Raw genomic sequence first — 17,754 nt, forward strand, 5'->3', positions numbered from 1 at the left:
CAAAGAACCTGGTATCTGGAAATGTTCTAACGACAGACACTCCCGGACCCCATGACCGTCTAACGCATAAATTGATAATCCGATAAACAGAAAGCAACAGATTAATAGCTCCATGTCCGAGCGAGAAGAATGGCAGATCTACTCCCGTGACATCGTCATGAGCTTTTCAGCTGTCACCCAAAACGCAAGTAAACGAACAAAATCTTATCTGTGCTGAACTGGTGCCGAGCTAATTTTAAGCAGTAAACATAAGCCAAGTCTCTGCTTTATGAATTTTCTCAGGTTGCAAGTAAAAGAACCGTAGCGAATATCTTGCTAAAACTGTGGGCTTTCCTCAGAACTCCGTTAACATCATTTCCCTGAAACTTTGTGTGTATGTGTGTGTGTGTATGTGTGTTTTAGCTTAGTTTAATGTTTCAGATTCGAGTCCTCTCAAAACCTGAATTAATTAATAATAATTAATTCCCTAAGAAAAGTAATCTGATATTACACAGCCTTCTCATATCTTGTGACCAGTACAGGGACACTCATTTAAAATGACAAAGCATGGCATTAACAGTTGGCTGGTTTTTGTTGTCTTTTCCGCTGATGTACCGGATCTCTCATTTTCGTTTCATTGAAATTCCCGTTGGCCTCAATGACAAACACGAGTGATCCATCACCACTCTAAATGGCTAAATTGACAGCCCTCAAGGGCTTTGAATGCCTGTTCTGCTGACACAAGATTATCACATTTATCCTTTTTATTTAATCCTTCCAATGTGACACTTTATTACATCCAACATGGTGTTGGCGGTTGGTGCGCTTGTTCCCGACATTTTAATTTCCTACATGTGAATGGGGCATCAGCAGGTTATAATCAACATGATTTGCATGCAGAGAGATGTTCTAATACTTTTGTGCTTCTTAATGTGCAATTTACACTCCAACAATCACCCTTAAGATCTTTAAATTATCCAGCCATAACATCCTGAGATCAGGGGCCACTGTCTTAACAAGGGAGAGGCATGTTCGGTGTGTGTCCGTCATTTAATTCAACCCGTTTCACTCACTCTGAGATAGAGGTAATTAGGGATATTTAATAAGGGGAGTTGCCAAGTGAATAAGTAAGGACATGGATATGACTATGTTCTGCTGCATATCTTTTTCCAGGAGTCCAGTGCATCGAAATCATAATGTTGCTCATTATTAGAGAAAACTGGAGATCTAATGTGTTCATTTAAAGATGTATTGGCGTTTTATGTTATTTATGTCGGTCATTAAGAAACCCTAGCCACACTATGGATTATATTTTACAAGTTTGAAACTCCAGAGATCATTGCGAGCGATACTGTTAGCCAGAAATCCATAACTTGCTGAGCATTTGTGATTACTTAATAAATAATTACAAAAGTACGAAACAAAACCAAAGCCTCTGGGAAAACAGCTATGTGGCATATTGTGGCGTAACATATTGTACAATGGAACAGTCTTTTGTAAAAGATTATTATGAGTATTTGTTCAAGTAAACACGATTAGAAAGTGGTTGTTTTGACTAAAGGATGAAATCTCAACATAGATCTTGGGCAAATGTTTTTTATGCCTTTGTATTTTTATGTTGCAGTTGCATCCGAGCCTTTTTAATAAGTCTATACATTTTGTTTTCCTTTATGTGGTTAATGTTCTTGCTGTATTGTTTGATGTAATGGAGTAATTAATCTTGCTCGATAAATCCTCTATTTGTTACTTTTCTTGGCATAATCAATAGTAATTCATAAAATCAGCAGGAAAAATGGCATTATATTCGCTGTGGTCAGTACACTCTGGTTTCCATTGCAATGCTTGTTGGGTCTTCAGAAATAAACACACAATAAGAAGTCCAGTTTAAGGTCTATAAACAACAGCATGAAAACTTAAATAGGCCTCTGTTGTTAGAATTTGTCTAAATTGTCTAAATCTTCTAAAAGTCAGCAGTGAATTCATGGCCTCCCACTAGCAAGGTGTCTGATGCCAAGCCGTGTGTAACAGCACAATCAATGTACCTCTCTCTTTATTTCCCAAACTAGTCCCTGAGCCACATTAATTTCTAAGTGCTACCGTTCTGCCCTTGGTTTGGATCCAACCAGAACATAAAGCATGAATTGCTGATTAAATAACAAATAATTCAGATAAAATGTTGTGCTTTTGCTCCTGTAGCCCTTGGCTTGTCAGTGTGGCTTGGTAATAGTGCCAAGAATAATTTTGTTTATTATGAATTACAAGGAAAAACTTGTTTACATTCTTGTAAACACTGACTCAACACTGAGAAATCTCCCTATGCTGAAATACATGTATGATTGAATAAAATAAAATAAAATACTTACACTACTGCTCAAAGGTTTGAGTTCAGTAAGATTTTTTATTCTTTTTTCTTTTTCTAGAAAGAAATTAATACATGTATTCAGCAAAGATGCATTAAATTGATCAAAGTAAAGATCACAGGAAAGACAGTTATAATTTTACAAATTTCGAATAAATGCTGTTCTTTTGAACTTTCTAATTATCATGGTTTCCCCAAAAAAAAAAAACATTAAGCAGCACAGTAGTTTTCAACTGTGATAATGATAAATGTTTCTAGAGCAGCAAATCAATATATTAGAATGATTTCTGAAGGATCATGTGACACTGAAGACTGGAGTAATGGATACTGAAAATTCAGCTTTGCCATCACAAGAATAAATTAAATTTTAAATATATTTAAAATTATATTCAAATAGTAAAACAGCTATTTTAAATAATTAAAAAATATACAAAATAAAATCACAATATTACTGTTTTTACTGTATTTTATCAAATAAATGCAGCCTTGGTGGGTATATTAGAAAATATAATTTTTTGTCTGTATATACAACATAATTTTCTTTCTGATGCATACAGTGCTAAAAGTGATATTTTTCTCTTTTAGAATTGCAGAGCAGTTCTTGTGGGAACCCTGGCGTCCCGCCTAAAGGCATCCTGTATGGGACACGCTTTAATGTAGGCGACAAGATCCGCTACAGCTGTGTAACTGGCTATGTGCTGGACGGCCATCCTCAGCTCACCTGTGTGACCAATGCAGGCAATGCTGCCGTATGGGACTTCCCAGTGCCCATCTGCAGAGGTAAGCAAGCAGCCAAATTTCTCTACATGTGACATGCATGACTGCAAGCGTGTGCATTTCTCCGCATGAGTCTTTGATGTTTTTCTGTGTTCTTTTGTCCTTACGGATGCTTGTGCGTATAGGCATATAAGTAGCCTCTTGAACATTAGAACCACATGACATCACGCTCTTGTCAGCTCTTACATTTCCATGTTTATTTTCTATCCTTGTATTTCAATCTTCCCTTCTTTCCTTTCAAGCACCGTAAGGGTCCTTTTGCATTTATTTGACTCTTTCAATAAGTTTTTGATTCCCTTTAATAATTCAATTCACTTTACTTGGCCACATTGTTGTTTTTCTCCTAAAAAGATGAGTCAGGACTCTGTGTGTTTGTTGTGAATATATCAAGATTTATTGTCCTGTGTTCAGACCAATTATAATGTGCATTAGCCATGACCATTCTCAAATAAGAATCTCTCCATAGACAGCCTGTGCCAGTTTCTGCTCCAGTGTGTTTAATAGAAAGGGGGAAACGACAGTGTCTGGATCATGCTTGCTTTGGTTGGACACAAATTGCAAAGCCAACTGTGCTTGAATAGAAAATAGCCTGAGGTGCTAAAATGTGGAGCCTCAACCTGGCCCAGACTGCTGTGGGGTATAGAGGAGCAGGCCACTGTGTTTGCTGCACTTGTCATCTGGCACTTTTATGTCTTATATGTGTGGATGTGGTTTGATTATTGAATATTTTGTTGATTAACTGCAGAATTGCATATGGTACCATAGCATAGATGTGATTTTCATTCCATATTAAATTACTTACTTAAGTATGTTTTGTAATGCATGTTGGGTTTTGTGTCTGAATTAGTGCATTTAGTCATTGAATATTCATTAAAAAACATCACAGAACATTCTTAATTTTCTACTCATAAGTTACCTTGACAAAAAGTAAATCTTTGTGTTATATGGTATCTGCCCTTTTCCCCTTTTATGAGCAGAGTAGATGGGAGATTTTTACATAAAAGCAGCTCTGAAATTATTTTTTTCCGGCAATTTACAGTTACCATTAATTTTAGATTAAGGGGAAAAAAATCAATTTTAAACCTTAAGTCAGGGGACCTTTATAAATACAGCTTCCGCAAATGTCAATGTTATGCTAAAATTCTGTAATGTATGCACCTCTGAATGCAGAAGTCGAGATATAAAAAGCTCTCCAGAATATTTGTGGCCCACTGGCACTTTTCATTTTCACTTCTAATTGCATTATGGATACTCTGAATTTGTATTATTATTATTAATTAATTTGTTTATTTATTTATTTTTTTGAACTGTGTTGTTGTTTTTGTTGTTGTTATTATTATTATTAAACAATATTATATTTAAATACGTATATATATATATATATATATATATTCATTAGGAATTTCGGAAAGATATAATACATACTGCTTATTCAGCATTTTGGTATTTTGGAATTGACTGAAACAAATAAAGGTTTCTGTCAGCTGTTTCTAACTTCAGTTTCCAGATATTTTTCTCAAAATTGCTTGGTTGTGCATATCTCCATTCTTGGATGCCTTTGGCACAGTTGGTCAGTCTGTAGTATCAAGGCGTGAAATAGGCATGACAGCACTGCTGCACAGGTAGCCGAGCTGAAACGACAGTCGCAGAGATTTTTATTTAGCTAGGGTGGAAACTCTTAGCCCACACATTACCAAACAATACGCTCAACACCCAATCCCATGTTGCAAAACGCCATGGGACTTGTTTATCATAAAAAATAATCTCATTAGACAGTGTGTGAGACCCTCAGAGAATTGTCATTTTTTTCATTTTCCTGAGCATTTTCTCTTTTTGAAACTGAACAGCAGCCTCAAATAAAACAAAGCCCTTAACGCAGTCAGCAAAATCAATGCTGCTTTTTTAGACCGAGAAGCAAACTATTTTGTATCTGGAAATCGTCCAGACGAGCTCTCGGCATGTTTTATTAACATATTGAGTGGGCTAATTCGGTCCAGTAAATTTTGGCTGCTAATAAATGTTTGTGGATGGGCTCAGTCCTCTGCAGAGGTCAAGGATAACAAACTGGTAAACCCAAGTGAAATGGGCCATCTTGTCACAGCTGAGGGAATATAGCTCTGTTAATCAGACAGCTATAAAATGGCATCATTTAGGTCAGAGACTGAATTTCGGATTTGCTTCAAGCTTTGAATTAGCCGAACAAAGTTACCTCTTTGCTGTAAACAAGTCCCAAATCCTCGGCTGGAAACTAGTGCCTTTAAAGGTCAAGCATGTAGCGAGATGAAGAAAAAAAACAAATAACGTCGCTCTGATGCTGGAACTGTAATGTGAGTCAGTTAATTAACCAAATCAATCATTGCGTGTACATATTTATGGCTTCCAATGATCTTTACCGTTCTCCACTAGTGCTTATGCTCCTACACCAATCCTACTTAGCAAGGCCAAGTGTGGAATAGCTAAAATTATCCTTTGTCGAATGGAATTCCTCAAGGAGCATTAAAACGCTGATAATTTGACGCTGAGGCTATGAGCCTTAATGACTGGCTTTTGATGTGCTAGACTTTAGTTTTGACAGGGTCTTTTTTTATTAAAGAGTTCAGACTCACTGTGGGCTGCAGCAATCGTGCCTCTCCTTCCCTCTTCCTGTCTGGCTTTGACAACCATGGGGACCACCTGCTTAAAGAGGTAAATCCCTGACCAATCCCACTCCACTCTGAGCAGCCCTGCCGAAATTGGAGCTGACACCCGCACCCTTCTTAAATGCAATGCTCTTGCCAGGGACTGCTTATGAGCTGACTTGATTGGTTTAGAGAATCTGTCTCTAACTGCACAATATAAGCCCATGAAGAGATGTCTGACCAAATAAATAAATAATATATTGACAAGCCTGACCCAACATGATAGGATTCAACAATCTGATAAAGACTATAGAACATTATTTTAGTATTATTTATTATGTATTATTTATATGCAATTATAGTTTTTAGAATTATTTTGAAATATATTTTATTTTTCTATTTTCAGTTCTTATTTTAAGTTATTTTATGTGCTTTTGTCATTTATTATTATTATTATTATTATTGTTTTTGTTGTACTTCAACTTAAACGTATTTCAGTTAGTGGCAAAGGCAACTCATTTAGTAAGTTTTTCATCTAATTTCTGTTTTATTTTATTTCAGCTTTATTTCAATTAACAACAAAAAACAATAATCGTAATAGTTTATAGTTAACAATATCAATGCTATAGAGAACCTTGTGAGAGTCTGTGGTGCATGGTTATGGAGCATTCTCAAGTTTTCTTGACAGATAATGAAAGGCTGTTGCTGGGTAAAAGGGATTTGGCTTCAAGACTCATGGGGTGATGGAAGTCTACTTAATCTTTTGCAGCTTTTTTGCAGAGTGGGTGCTACCGTTGCCACATTTTCTAGCCTCTTGACACTTTCATATGCTAATGCTATCTCAGTGTCTTTCCCTTATGTGCTGCCACTGTTGTCTTAAGCACAGATTATGTGATTAATGCAGTGTAATGTACTAAGTATTATAGTTCTTTTCATTCATAAATCTACTACAGTACAGTACAGCTGTTGCAGTGAAAGTATTTTGTATTTTATATCTGCACTACTGATTTTTAAAGGAAGTTTTTTTAAAGAAATTAATACTTTCATTTAGCAATGATGTATAAAGTCAAAAGTGACAGTAACAATGTTACAAAAGAACACTGAATTTTAAATCCATCAAAGAATCCTGGAAAAAAAAAAGTGATAATCACAGGATTTAAGGGGGAAAAAATTATTTCACAGTATTACAACTTTACTGTATTTTTTATCAAATAAATGGAGACTTGATGAGTATTAAATGCCTCTTTCATAAAAAAAAATACTAATTCGAAACTTGTGCAGTTGCAGCTTGCTTCAGAAACCCTCCACCTTCCCCAGCTCCACCTGTATAGATCTGCTACGAGGTGATTCATGTATGCTATATGGGGGTTATTTCATGGATGTTATATTTGCAGCAGCAATATTTCTTACATGCTCACAGCAGCATGTTGTGGATGTATTGGCAGTAGCAAGTCTCGGTACTTGCTCTGCCTCAGCAGCAGCAGCGTAGCAGATCTATTCCGCCAAGACCAAATAAATTAACATTGCCATGTACATTACCATGCCAATCCCTCCGAGAGTTGTCATGACAGAACTACCCATTTTCAGTACAGAAAATTCTTCTCTAGTAGCATCTTAAGAGTTCATCCGGAGATTGTATAAGATGATTGTATATTTAGGAAAGAAAACATCATCACAACATCAGATATTGCAACAGTGCTGCATCATATGCAGTTATGTCCATGTATGTAAGTGTTTGGTCCAACTTGTTAGTGAACAGTTGGCTTATTTAGGTTTGTTGGCTAAAAGTAGTGATCTAGTTAATTTTAGGCAAGTAATTGTTTTATGGAAATTGTTAACCCCACTACCTTATATAAAGACAAATGCTCTAATTCATACAAAAGTAAGGTACCACACTGCAGATGCCATTTGTATTCCATTAACTGAAACCAAGCAGCGATAATGATGTTGATTTATGCTGTGGTTTGAAAGATATCGCCACAGTCTGTAGGACAGTATGTAATTCCCCTGAATTCAATTCCTATGTGCACCCATCATTTAAGTGATGGACGAACGCAATTTATTACATGAGTACAGAAATGGAGTGCAGCAATGACCCTATTGGATGATCTTAGATGGGAGCCCTGCCAGAGGAGACTGCTGCAGTGTGCTCACTCAGGGTTCAAAAGTACAGCAGATACCCAGAGACACTGAACTTCCAAGGTTTGAAGTTGAACTCTAGTGCAGATTCAGGCATCGCCTGGAAGTTGGAACCAAGTTTTCCAGGTTTCTCGGCATCCCTCTTAGAAAGACACGAAGTGAGATGTTAGTTTTTGAGTCGGCTCAGCAACACGTATTTGTGGAGTGTGTCATTTCTGCACCAATAGCATCACCAAACAGAGCTACAATTGGCCGTATTCGAAGAACACAAGCATTCCAGTGAAAATTATTTAGAAATTGGCTCTTAAATTGCTCCATTGAATTGAAGCAGTCAATTTTGTAAGAGTCATTTTACGTATTTAAACAGGAATTCTGCTCCACATCTGTCTGCCATTTGTTTGGTCAAACAGGAAGTCCTGCCACCAGTTTCAAACCATTATTTGAGTCATAAGCTGACATGTTGGACCACTCAAACAAACAAGCAAAGTTTTGAAAGTTTTACCAAGCCACAGTATTTATTTTCTTCTGGGAAGTCAGTCTACGAGTCAGTCTAGCTTACTTCTTGCCAGCGGCGTCATCCACCTGTTTTTGTGAGGGGGCACCACTGGCTGTCCTGGCTCAGTTGGTGCCCTAGGCAAGGTAAGACATGACCAAAGACAAAACAAATCTTTTTAACAAGTTCGTAGTTCTAAAAATATGGAACATGTGTTTATTCAGTGTTACAGTTTTCTTTCATTGTACAAGGCAAGTCACATACCACGCTGTATAATATATTTATACAATGGTCATGTGACTGCATAGTACATGCAGAATAAAATAGAAAAAAAAATAAAATAGAAAAAAAAAAATCTCGCTAACTAGCTTAATCACACAGACCTCTTAAAGACCTCAGTGACTTATTACACAGGCTGCCGCGCCATATGCCACAGACGTTCACTTCCTTTGGTGTTTTCTTTACATCAGTGCAGGCAGATCATGATACATCCATCATGATTTAAAGAGTGAAGTGATAATTACTCCCTCTGTTTTTGCTCCCGCTGCCATGTTTAGTGGTTACGATAACAGTTTAATGCCAATTAAGGTATTACTGTACCCTCTTGCCCTCATAATTTCATTTCACCAAAGACATACAACACAGAGCTGCTTGGAGATTAGACATAAAACAGATTTTAGCTACCGACTGTAAATGCCCAATATCAGTGTTAAAGAAAATAACGTGTATGAAACAAATCCAGACTGTTTTTATTAATACCTCAGAAAGTATTTTTTGGACTTTGAACCTGTGCTGTGGAAACACAAGACAGGAAAGAAAAGATGTTTGTCTTTAATGTGAATATCGTTGGGGTTTTGTTTGGACAGAGCCATGAATTATTCACCATCCTGCTAGAAAGGAAAGGAAAAGAGCCTCAACTCTTATTTGATCTATTTTTAAGTAAGACTTCAGTGACAGAGAGACATTATATTTAGGAATGTTAATATTAGACACACAGAAGTAGCCTGACAGTTCTTTGATCGTTTCTCCAAGGTAATCTTCACACACAGAGCGTGTCTCCTGGACGAACACATTGTGTGCTCTTTCTCTCACCCTGCACAAAAATTAAGCCTATTAGGTATTGAGATGTACAAATTTTGGTTGGGTTTTTTAATTTAATTACATTTTTTTGCCTGTCGCACTGTCTCGTCTTGGACACCGGCCCCACTCTAGGGGTGGAACAATGCTGATGTAAGCTCTAGTCCTCTTAGATGCTAAATGGAAGTGGATGTCTAGGGAAAAAAAACCTGAAATGTCACCTCATTCCCAGGCTTAATGCCAAATGAGCATTAAGCTCACCATTTGATAGCTTGTGGTATGAATCAGCTAAAAGAGCAGTGCGATCTCCTTAGTGCTTACATTTTAGAATAAAATACCAGTAAAAAGCAAAAAGCGCTTTATCCTGAGAATACAAACATTGCTAGAAACAGCTATTAAACTAAAATTCGTATCATAAGCCTTGATGCATAAATTCAATTGGTTTTAAACCAATAATATGGGGTTTGTTCAACTTTTCATTTACATTGAATAGTAATATAATGCAATGTAGCTAAGTGTTGGTGAGTGTGGAATGTTACTGTCCTTTATACAACACATTTTGGGGGTGATTCAAACAGAAAAGTCAAATTGCATACATGTTTCTTAATAGTTGAACTACTTTTAACTTGAATGCTGCATTTTTAACACCATGTCATCCACAAGACGCTATGAATGACAGGGGCCGTCTAGTGCATTTTTACATAGAAAAATCAGTTCTGAATTAGCTAAATCTGAAGCAGCATTTCAAAGGTGTGAATTTTTAGTCCAACAGCACTGAGATGTTTGTATCAGTTTCATGGTCAAATTCCAGGTGACGATAATGGGGAAATTACATTGTCTTTGCTCTGTTTGCCAAGTGCGTTCCAAACGGTTTCATTATGAGACACAAGTACACTGCTCCCTCCAAAGTCCCCACTTAAAGGGATCTGCCCTTCGGAATATGTAGGGCATAGGGATGCTCACTTCCATTTGGACTTCACCTACTGTCTTTAGTGAATCAATGACTCGTGAAAAATGATTGGAAGAAGTCAACTTTGCCATTCCTGTATAGCTATCATGTTTTGACAAACTGTACAAAACATTCCTGCCCTTTACCAAGCAAATGATTTTAACCTTGTCTGTTGAACTGTGTTAAATTAAAAGACAGCCAAGCCCTTAATGCTAGATTCTATCTGATGGAGCCTTTGTGCTCCTATCCATTGAATGATAGTTTGGTACAGCAATGTTCTGACACTTTAATGCCTGGCTTGCCTGGGCTGTCTACTCCAGAAATGTTCACCTGTCAGACTTTCACCTGCCCACTTTACTCAGTATGTGAAGCTCTTGAAAGGTTATTCACAAGTTTTATTAATGGCTTTGCTCCTACTTGCTTGGTTTTAAGCACAGAGGGGAGTATTTGTTAGGTTCTGAAGGTCAGATGCTATTGAAAACTGTTGGGTTGATTACAGGTATGGTTTGTTTCCTGTTGTTTCTGTTTATGTACTTTGCAATCGGTTCCTTAATTATACACAATGAGGAATTTTGTGCCTTTTTTTAAGTAATTTCATATGGTAACTCAGTCATGATTCAGTGCATCAAAACAGTTCTTATGAATCCATCATTAAATATTTAAACTCTGATTTTAGTGATTTAAAAATTGCATACAATATTAAAATACACAAATATGTGTTGTGTGCTGCAGGCTAAAAGTAATCGTACAACATTTTTGTTCTTTTCATTATTTGCTCTTCAAATGAGTCTTTAAATAAAATATGTCTTGAAAACAAATTGATAGCATGATTAGCTTGGTTCTTTGTGTATATTATTAATGATAATGTGTCTGCTTAGGTGTAATGCATTAAAATATGAAGCGAAACCATGAAAGGCATTGTATAATTGATGAAGCTCACTCTGAATTGAGGTAATGAAGAATAAATTAGTAAACACATATAATGAAATTCATGATCAATCATGATTTTTTCTTTGTTGTATTTAAACAACCCCCCATCTCTTAAGTAACTTTGTATGTTTCAAGTAAGACGATCATAGACGTCGACAAGCCATCCGCCTTGATTGTCCCTTTACCCCAAGGGCCAGTTAATGTGCTGTGCCTAATCCTATCCACAGAAACAACAAGCACAGTGATGAATATTTACTGAGCTGAATGGTGCTTATCTCCTGTTTGGCATGGAGGACAAAGAATTGCAGATCCTGTTTATAGAACTACATTTACATTTTTGTTCACCATGCTCATGCATAATTGAAGCAACACATTGTGAGATGTCAGATATATAGCCTGTCCCTATAGGCACCGTTAATATAGTCTTCTGTATTTAAAGAGGGAGGAAATCTTATGTTTTTCAGTCTCTAGCTCGTTTGTAGACCCTCGTTCTCACATCAAACACTTGTTTATGAGGTGGTTGAGAAATTAAGCACTCAAACATGCGTTTTTTGAGTTATGTTATGTTATTTAACAAAACTGTCTCATTATCTCCATCTTTATGGTAGAATGATTCATTGAATTCAGCTTCATTATTGGCTCTTTCAACATAATTACATTGCAGTTCTGAGGGCCGTTTTGTTTCCAAAATCAGTTGATGAACACAGTTGAAAAATGAATCTCAGAAATCATACTTCAATTAGGATACAGGGGAGGATACAGTATAACCAGCACAGAGCCCCCATATGTTATATATTAACATTTATCTCATTCAGACCATTTTTTAACCAAAGTTTTTCAACACTGTCTGAATGGTCCCCTATTCATACTTTGAGACACCATCATCATCATTATAAAAACCTTGTACGCAGGAAAAAGGTGGAAAACGGATTAACATACAGCTATATCTGTTCATATGAGGCTTTGACTGTTCACCATTCATACATGATGATAACACTCAAAGGCTTTACTGAGACAAAAAAAAAAAAGCACATCAAAAATTAATTCACTGTTTTCTTTTAAATATTATTCCCGAGGAATTCCACCTCATCCATTTTTATGGAGAATACCATACATGGCTGCCATCCCAAAATGTCCATGTACAATATTTATTTGACTCATCACTTTTAATTGTCATTTTGTCATTCAGCAAGGATGAGGGTCCTGGAATTCAATGCATGAACCAAGCCAATTCAGCATACCATTCATCTTTTTTATCCCGTGCCATTACCGGTTTGGGGAATTGCTCTCAGCACCGGGTTTCATAACACCATTGCCATATTATATCATACAAGTGAAGAATGTCATCAAACCTTTCTCCCATTCTAGTTTAATATGAAGAGACAACTGTAAGTAACACATTTTATGTTAATTCACCTGAGAAGTGTAAACAGTGATGCTTGTTTGTTTGAGAATTGCGACCAGCTTGACAACGGTAGCTCAGCGAATGTTGTGATTTCTCCTGTCCCAGCTTAATGCAGATACAATTATAAATATAACTATAAATTAGTTCATTTAGTTTGATTTTGCAACTTGAAAAGGCTAGGAAACTATGAGTTCTAACAGAATCTGAATGTAATGCTTGAGTTGAAATGTAGATGTAATATTTTAAGGTATTGTTTTTCATGACTATTTTGAGTCAGGTGAGACAGAAGGTTGAGTTTTGTGTTCATTTAATAGGGGTAGCACTGGAATAGACACATTTCGATTTTGAAACGCACCCGGCTTTCGCATGTCAACTTATCACCGAGACATGCTACAGTGTCACAACATGTCAGAAAACAAAAGGACTATTTAAGGACAAGATCCTTAAATGGAGTTGTAAATACTGGTGTATAAAGTTTCATGTTGGCTTGTCACAGAGTAGCCTAGTTTCTGCTCAGTATTCAGACATTTCAGACAATACTTGTTTGACCATGGCTGAGTTACTTTTACTGTCTGAAAGTTTAATGTGAATTTACAGAGCTATTGAGTAATGTGAATTAGACATTACAAAGTCTGAGGGAATTCTGTCTTAAACCCAGTGGTTTGGTGAATACTTAATTTTCTCATTTTGAAATGGGCTTAATATCAGTGATGGGCAACAACCAGAATTGGCTTCCTTTCAAATCAATCAAGATTGGCCAATCCCACATGATGCTAAATTGGAGTGACAGAAAAACAGAAAATTCCAATTCAAAGAAATTCAACACACATTAATAAGATAACAACAAAATTGCATTAGTTTGATACAACTCCTGTGTTCTGTTTACGTCTTGTAGCCGGCTTCATGTTATTTTGAAGACTTTAAAAGGTACATTTGATTTTTCCAGGTATTTATGTATTTTTGAAATTATTAAATATAATGAATATAAATCATGGTAACTTGTAAAGATTGTGTACATTATATACAGAAATATGTATAAATTATGGCAACACTTTGCAATATGTTAACATTGTTAATGCATTAGCTAGTACAAACTAGCAATGAACAATTCTTGTACAGCATTCATTAATGTTGGTTAACGTTCATTTTTACACAATAGATTTTTAACCTTTCAAGTTTAAACATGAATTTTAAAAGCCTTTTAAACATGAATTACCAGTGAATAATATTTTTTAATTAACATTAGAGTATTCAATAAACAAAATAAATTGATATATTGATATTGTATGATACCTAGCATGTTAACTAATGTTTCGGTGTTATTGCAGGCATGTGAATAATGTTTTTGGTCATTTGTTCTGAAAATAAAATTGTATATACAGTATAAAAATTATATATATGTGTGTGCGTGCGTGCGTGCGTGCATGTGTGTGCGTGTGTGTGTGTGTGTTTGTGTTTGTCACCTACAAAATCAGTTCAAATTAGAGTTTAAAAGGCATTCTTAATTACATTTTGAATGCTGCACAATCCTTTTTGATATAAACATGCTCATGAAAGCCTATAGTATTATAAAGAAAAAAAAGTATCCCTTGGGCCTTTTGCTTTTTGATGAAAAATTAACTGTTTTTGATTTCAAGGGCAGAGAGTCATGGAAATAAAATTTCATGCCACAACACATCAAAAGGAAATCCGGCACCAGAAAACATAAGCACATCAACCCAGTGAAAAGCGAAGCACTAATAAGGCACTGATGTAAATGAGGGTTTTGTAAAATGATCGATCTAGCAGCTCAGAGAACAATAGCAAGTGCCCAGGCTGTGCCAGAGGCTTTTTTTTCCTTCCTTTCTTTTTTCTTCTTCTTCTTTTTTCCCCTTCCCTGCTTTATGTTTCTAATCCTGGAGTTGTAGTTTGGGGGGTTTGATTCTGCTCAAGCGTCCTCCTATAAAGCCAGTATGATGATCACTTCAAACCCATCAGCCAGTTATCACATTGAGATATTGACACTTGAATGTGGGAACCATCTCAAATTAAAGGTCTCGCCAGCAAATTAACACATTTCGAGGAAAATACACAATGTACAAACACACGCTTTTTCTAGGGTTCTACATTGTGCTTTGACAGTAATTGCCTCATGGCATGTCATCCTTTTTTTTTCACCATTTGACAGTTTATTTGAACGCCTATCAGACTCTGGACATGTCAGCTAAGGCAAGCTTGATTTTGGTAGAGCAGAAATGGGTGAGTAAGAGAAGAGATAGGAAATGTAAGGAGGAAAGACGTAGTGAAAGTAAGAGCTGGAGAGGCATGTTCTCCGATCTGAGGACTGTGATGGCTGTGACAGCTTCGTGTGAAGTAATAATAGCAGTGGAGAGGCACAGTCAATAGAGCCGAGTGGTTTCATGAAGATATATATAAAAGAAACAACAACAGAACTCTGATTTTTCTAGTTTATTTCTAGTTTTTTATGACCTCCCCATGTTGAAAGTGTAGCTCACACAGTATCGCTGTGACTTGTAGTATCGCTGACATTTTTAAAATGGCTATAAATACTATTTTCGTCATGTTTTTCTTGCCTGGTTTGCAGTGTTTGTTAAATGCAGTCTCAAAATAAAAGGTGCAAAAGCTGTCACTGGGGCAACACCCTTTTAAATGGTACACTACCTTATTTACCCCTTAAGCATATTAGTAACTTAAAGGTACATTTTCGTACCTAATGTTTACATATTAGTACCCTGCAATGGTACCCTCCAGTGACAGCTTTTGCAGCTTTTTTTCTCAGAGTGTAAGTAAATTTTAAATGAATGCCAAATTGTGGAATTATACATGCCGGCACGCTAGAGCTAGTGGGACAGATTATAGTTCGAAAAAACTTGTCTTTTTCTTATCAGTTGTATTGGTGCCACCTACGTCTCACATCTCCCATCAAAATTTTTGCAAAGACATTCAGCACCGAACATGTGGTTTCCCAGGAGTGATTGTCACATGCCTTCACTTTGTGTTGACAGCCAATAGTAGACAATGAGGTTTGTCCCCAAAAGGTGACAGGAAGCAGCAGCTTGCTTATTCTTCACTAGGGCGAGCTGGACGATGTAGACAGCTGGAGGATGTCTCTATAAGCCAAAGACGACAAAAGAAGAAGAGAACTGCTTCAGCTCTAGAGGACAAACATGCAGGATGTAGACGCAATGGAAGGGGATTGTAAAGAATGAGATGGGGTAATACTTATTGGTTGCTCTGGTGTACGTTTTGTTCCTAGTCTGTAAATGTGTATGTGCATTTAGTGAGTCTAAAATAAATAACATAGATTTTATGAATAGATTTTTATTTTATGTTGTTTTTAAAGCACATTTTTATGTATTACTTTTTTTTTGTTTAAACATGTATTAATAAAATACAATAAAAACATGAAATAAAAACCTACTGTTACTAAAAATGTTTTTAGTAATAATATATATTTTTTTAAATATTAATGTTTAGCAGTATGTTTTGCAGTTATGTACAGCTACCACTTGTCAAAATATTATGGGCAGAGCTACTGTATGTGTTATGAAGTGTACAGGTATGAGTTAGAAGCCAGAAAAAGATGATTAGGCTGCTAATTGACAGGGGAGAGAGCAGTTTTTAGCGGGGCGTAGTTAGGTATCACTCAGTTATATTCCTTCTGGCTTGAGCTGCCAGTGTGAAAATGAAATGGCTGAGACTGTTAGTACAACTCTGAGTTATATTTTGGAACAGAAGTACACCAAACCATCAAATATTTGGACTGAAGAAAAGTCCAAAAAGTTAACCTGTCCATCACTTAAATTGCCTTGTACAGCGTGGTTCCAACGCATCCCAAATTGTGCATTTAAAAAGTTACAGTAGGGGTTTTCCTCAAAAGAACAATCTTGTTTCTGAAGCAGAAGCACATCTCCTTTTTGCAATTAAATTGCGCTGTTTACAGAACTTGACCTGTATGATCCCTAGCTACTGATTTATTAAAAATGCAGCTAATTGGATGCATGCTTCTATAGGGTAATTAATGACAGGTGTTACTTCAGTAAGCCGCAAGCTTTCACTTGCCCACGTACACTTGTCCCTTACCTCATGCACGTGCATAAATTTAAATAAATTAATTTGCAGACAGACTGAACAGTCACGAGGCAAACATTCTAGCAATAAAAGACAATGAAATAACCTCTCAGACGCTCCTATACATGGAATTACATTTCGCTTTATAGTCTGTTGTGCAGGGGCTGAAAATTATATTTTCTTTTATGTCTTTAGATTATTTTCAGATAGGAAAAGATGAGATAAATACAATCAATGAAAAGTCTTCATGTGTCACTTTCTGGGGAAATTGCAGAATGCAGTGAGAACATTAGAGCAAAAGCTCCTCACACATTTAAATGGTATCGCATTTTTGTTTTGACATGATTATCATAAAAAAAATCTGGCTTTCACATAAGGGCAATTTTCTTTTTCTTTTTTTTTTTTTTTTTTTTAAGTTTGTGATGAAACAGCACGTTAGAGAGAAGTGTTATAATTCACAATCACTGCCTCTCAGGAGAGACTCGGTTTAGCACAGTATGTTGAAAATGGCTGATTACACATCTGAAAGCATTCATTACCACAATGTCTCTGTGCTCTCAGTGCATGTGTGTGCAAGTGTGTGCATTTTGAAATGCGTCCCAAAGTAAATTACATCTGAAAATACTTTTTAGAGGTATGTATCAAAGAATGGACAGAAGACAGACTGCCAGACAAAAGGAAATTGCAATACATATAGATATATAAATGGCAATAGGACTAATAGTAATGAATATACTGTATGTGTGCACTCTGCTTTCAGGGAAATTTAACAGAATAAGTGCAACAAGAGAGAGTTTTCTTCTTCTTCTTCTTCTTCTTCTTCTTCTTCTTCTTCTTCTTCTTCTTCTTCTTCTTCTTCTTCTTCTTCTTCTTCTTCTTCTTCTTCTTCTTCTTCTTCTTCTTCTTCTTCTTCTTCTTCTTCTTCTTCTTCTTCTTCTTCTTCTTCTTCTTCTTCTC

At 36.2% G+C, this 17,754-nt stretch overlaps 1 protein-coding gene across 1 annotated transcript in view; it reads left to right on the forward strand.

Annotated features, from left to right (window-relative positions):
- The first annotated feature begins 783 nt into the window (after positions 1-783).
- Positions 784-17,754, forward strand: part of LOC107696514 (CUB and sushi domain-containing protein 3-like) — an 89,746-nt gene continuing 72,775 nt past the window's right edge. Inside the window, exons 1-2 of the mRNA XM_016496872.1 lie at positions 784-799; positions 2,924-3,118. Of these exons, the coding sequence (XP_016352358.1) occupies positions 784-799; positions 2,924-3,118 (211 nt within the window). The remainder of the gene's footprint in view (positions 800-2,923; positions 3,119-17,754) is intronic.

The sequence above is a fragment of the Sinocyclocheilus anshuiensis genome, unplaced genomic scaffold, assembly GCF_001515605.1.
Source record: "Sinocyclocheilus anshuiensis isolate Anshui unplaced genomic scaffold, SAMN03320099.WGS_v1.1 scaffold590, whole genome shotgun sequence".
NCBI lineage: Eukaryota > Metazoa > Chordata > Actinopteri > Cypriniformes > Cyprinidae > Sinocyclocheilus > Sinocyclocheilus anshuiensis.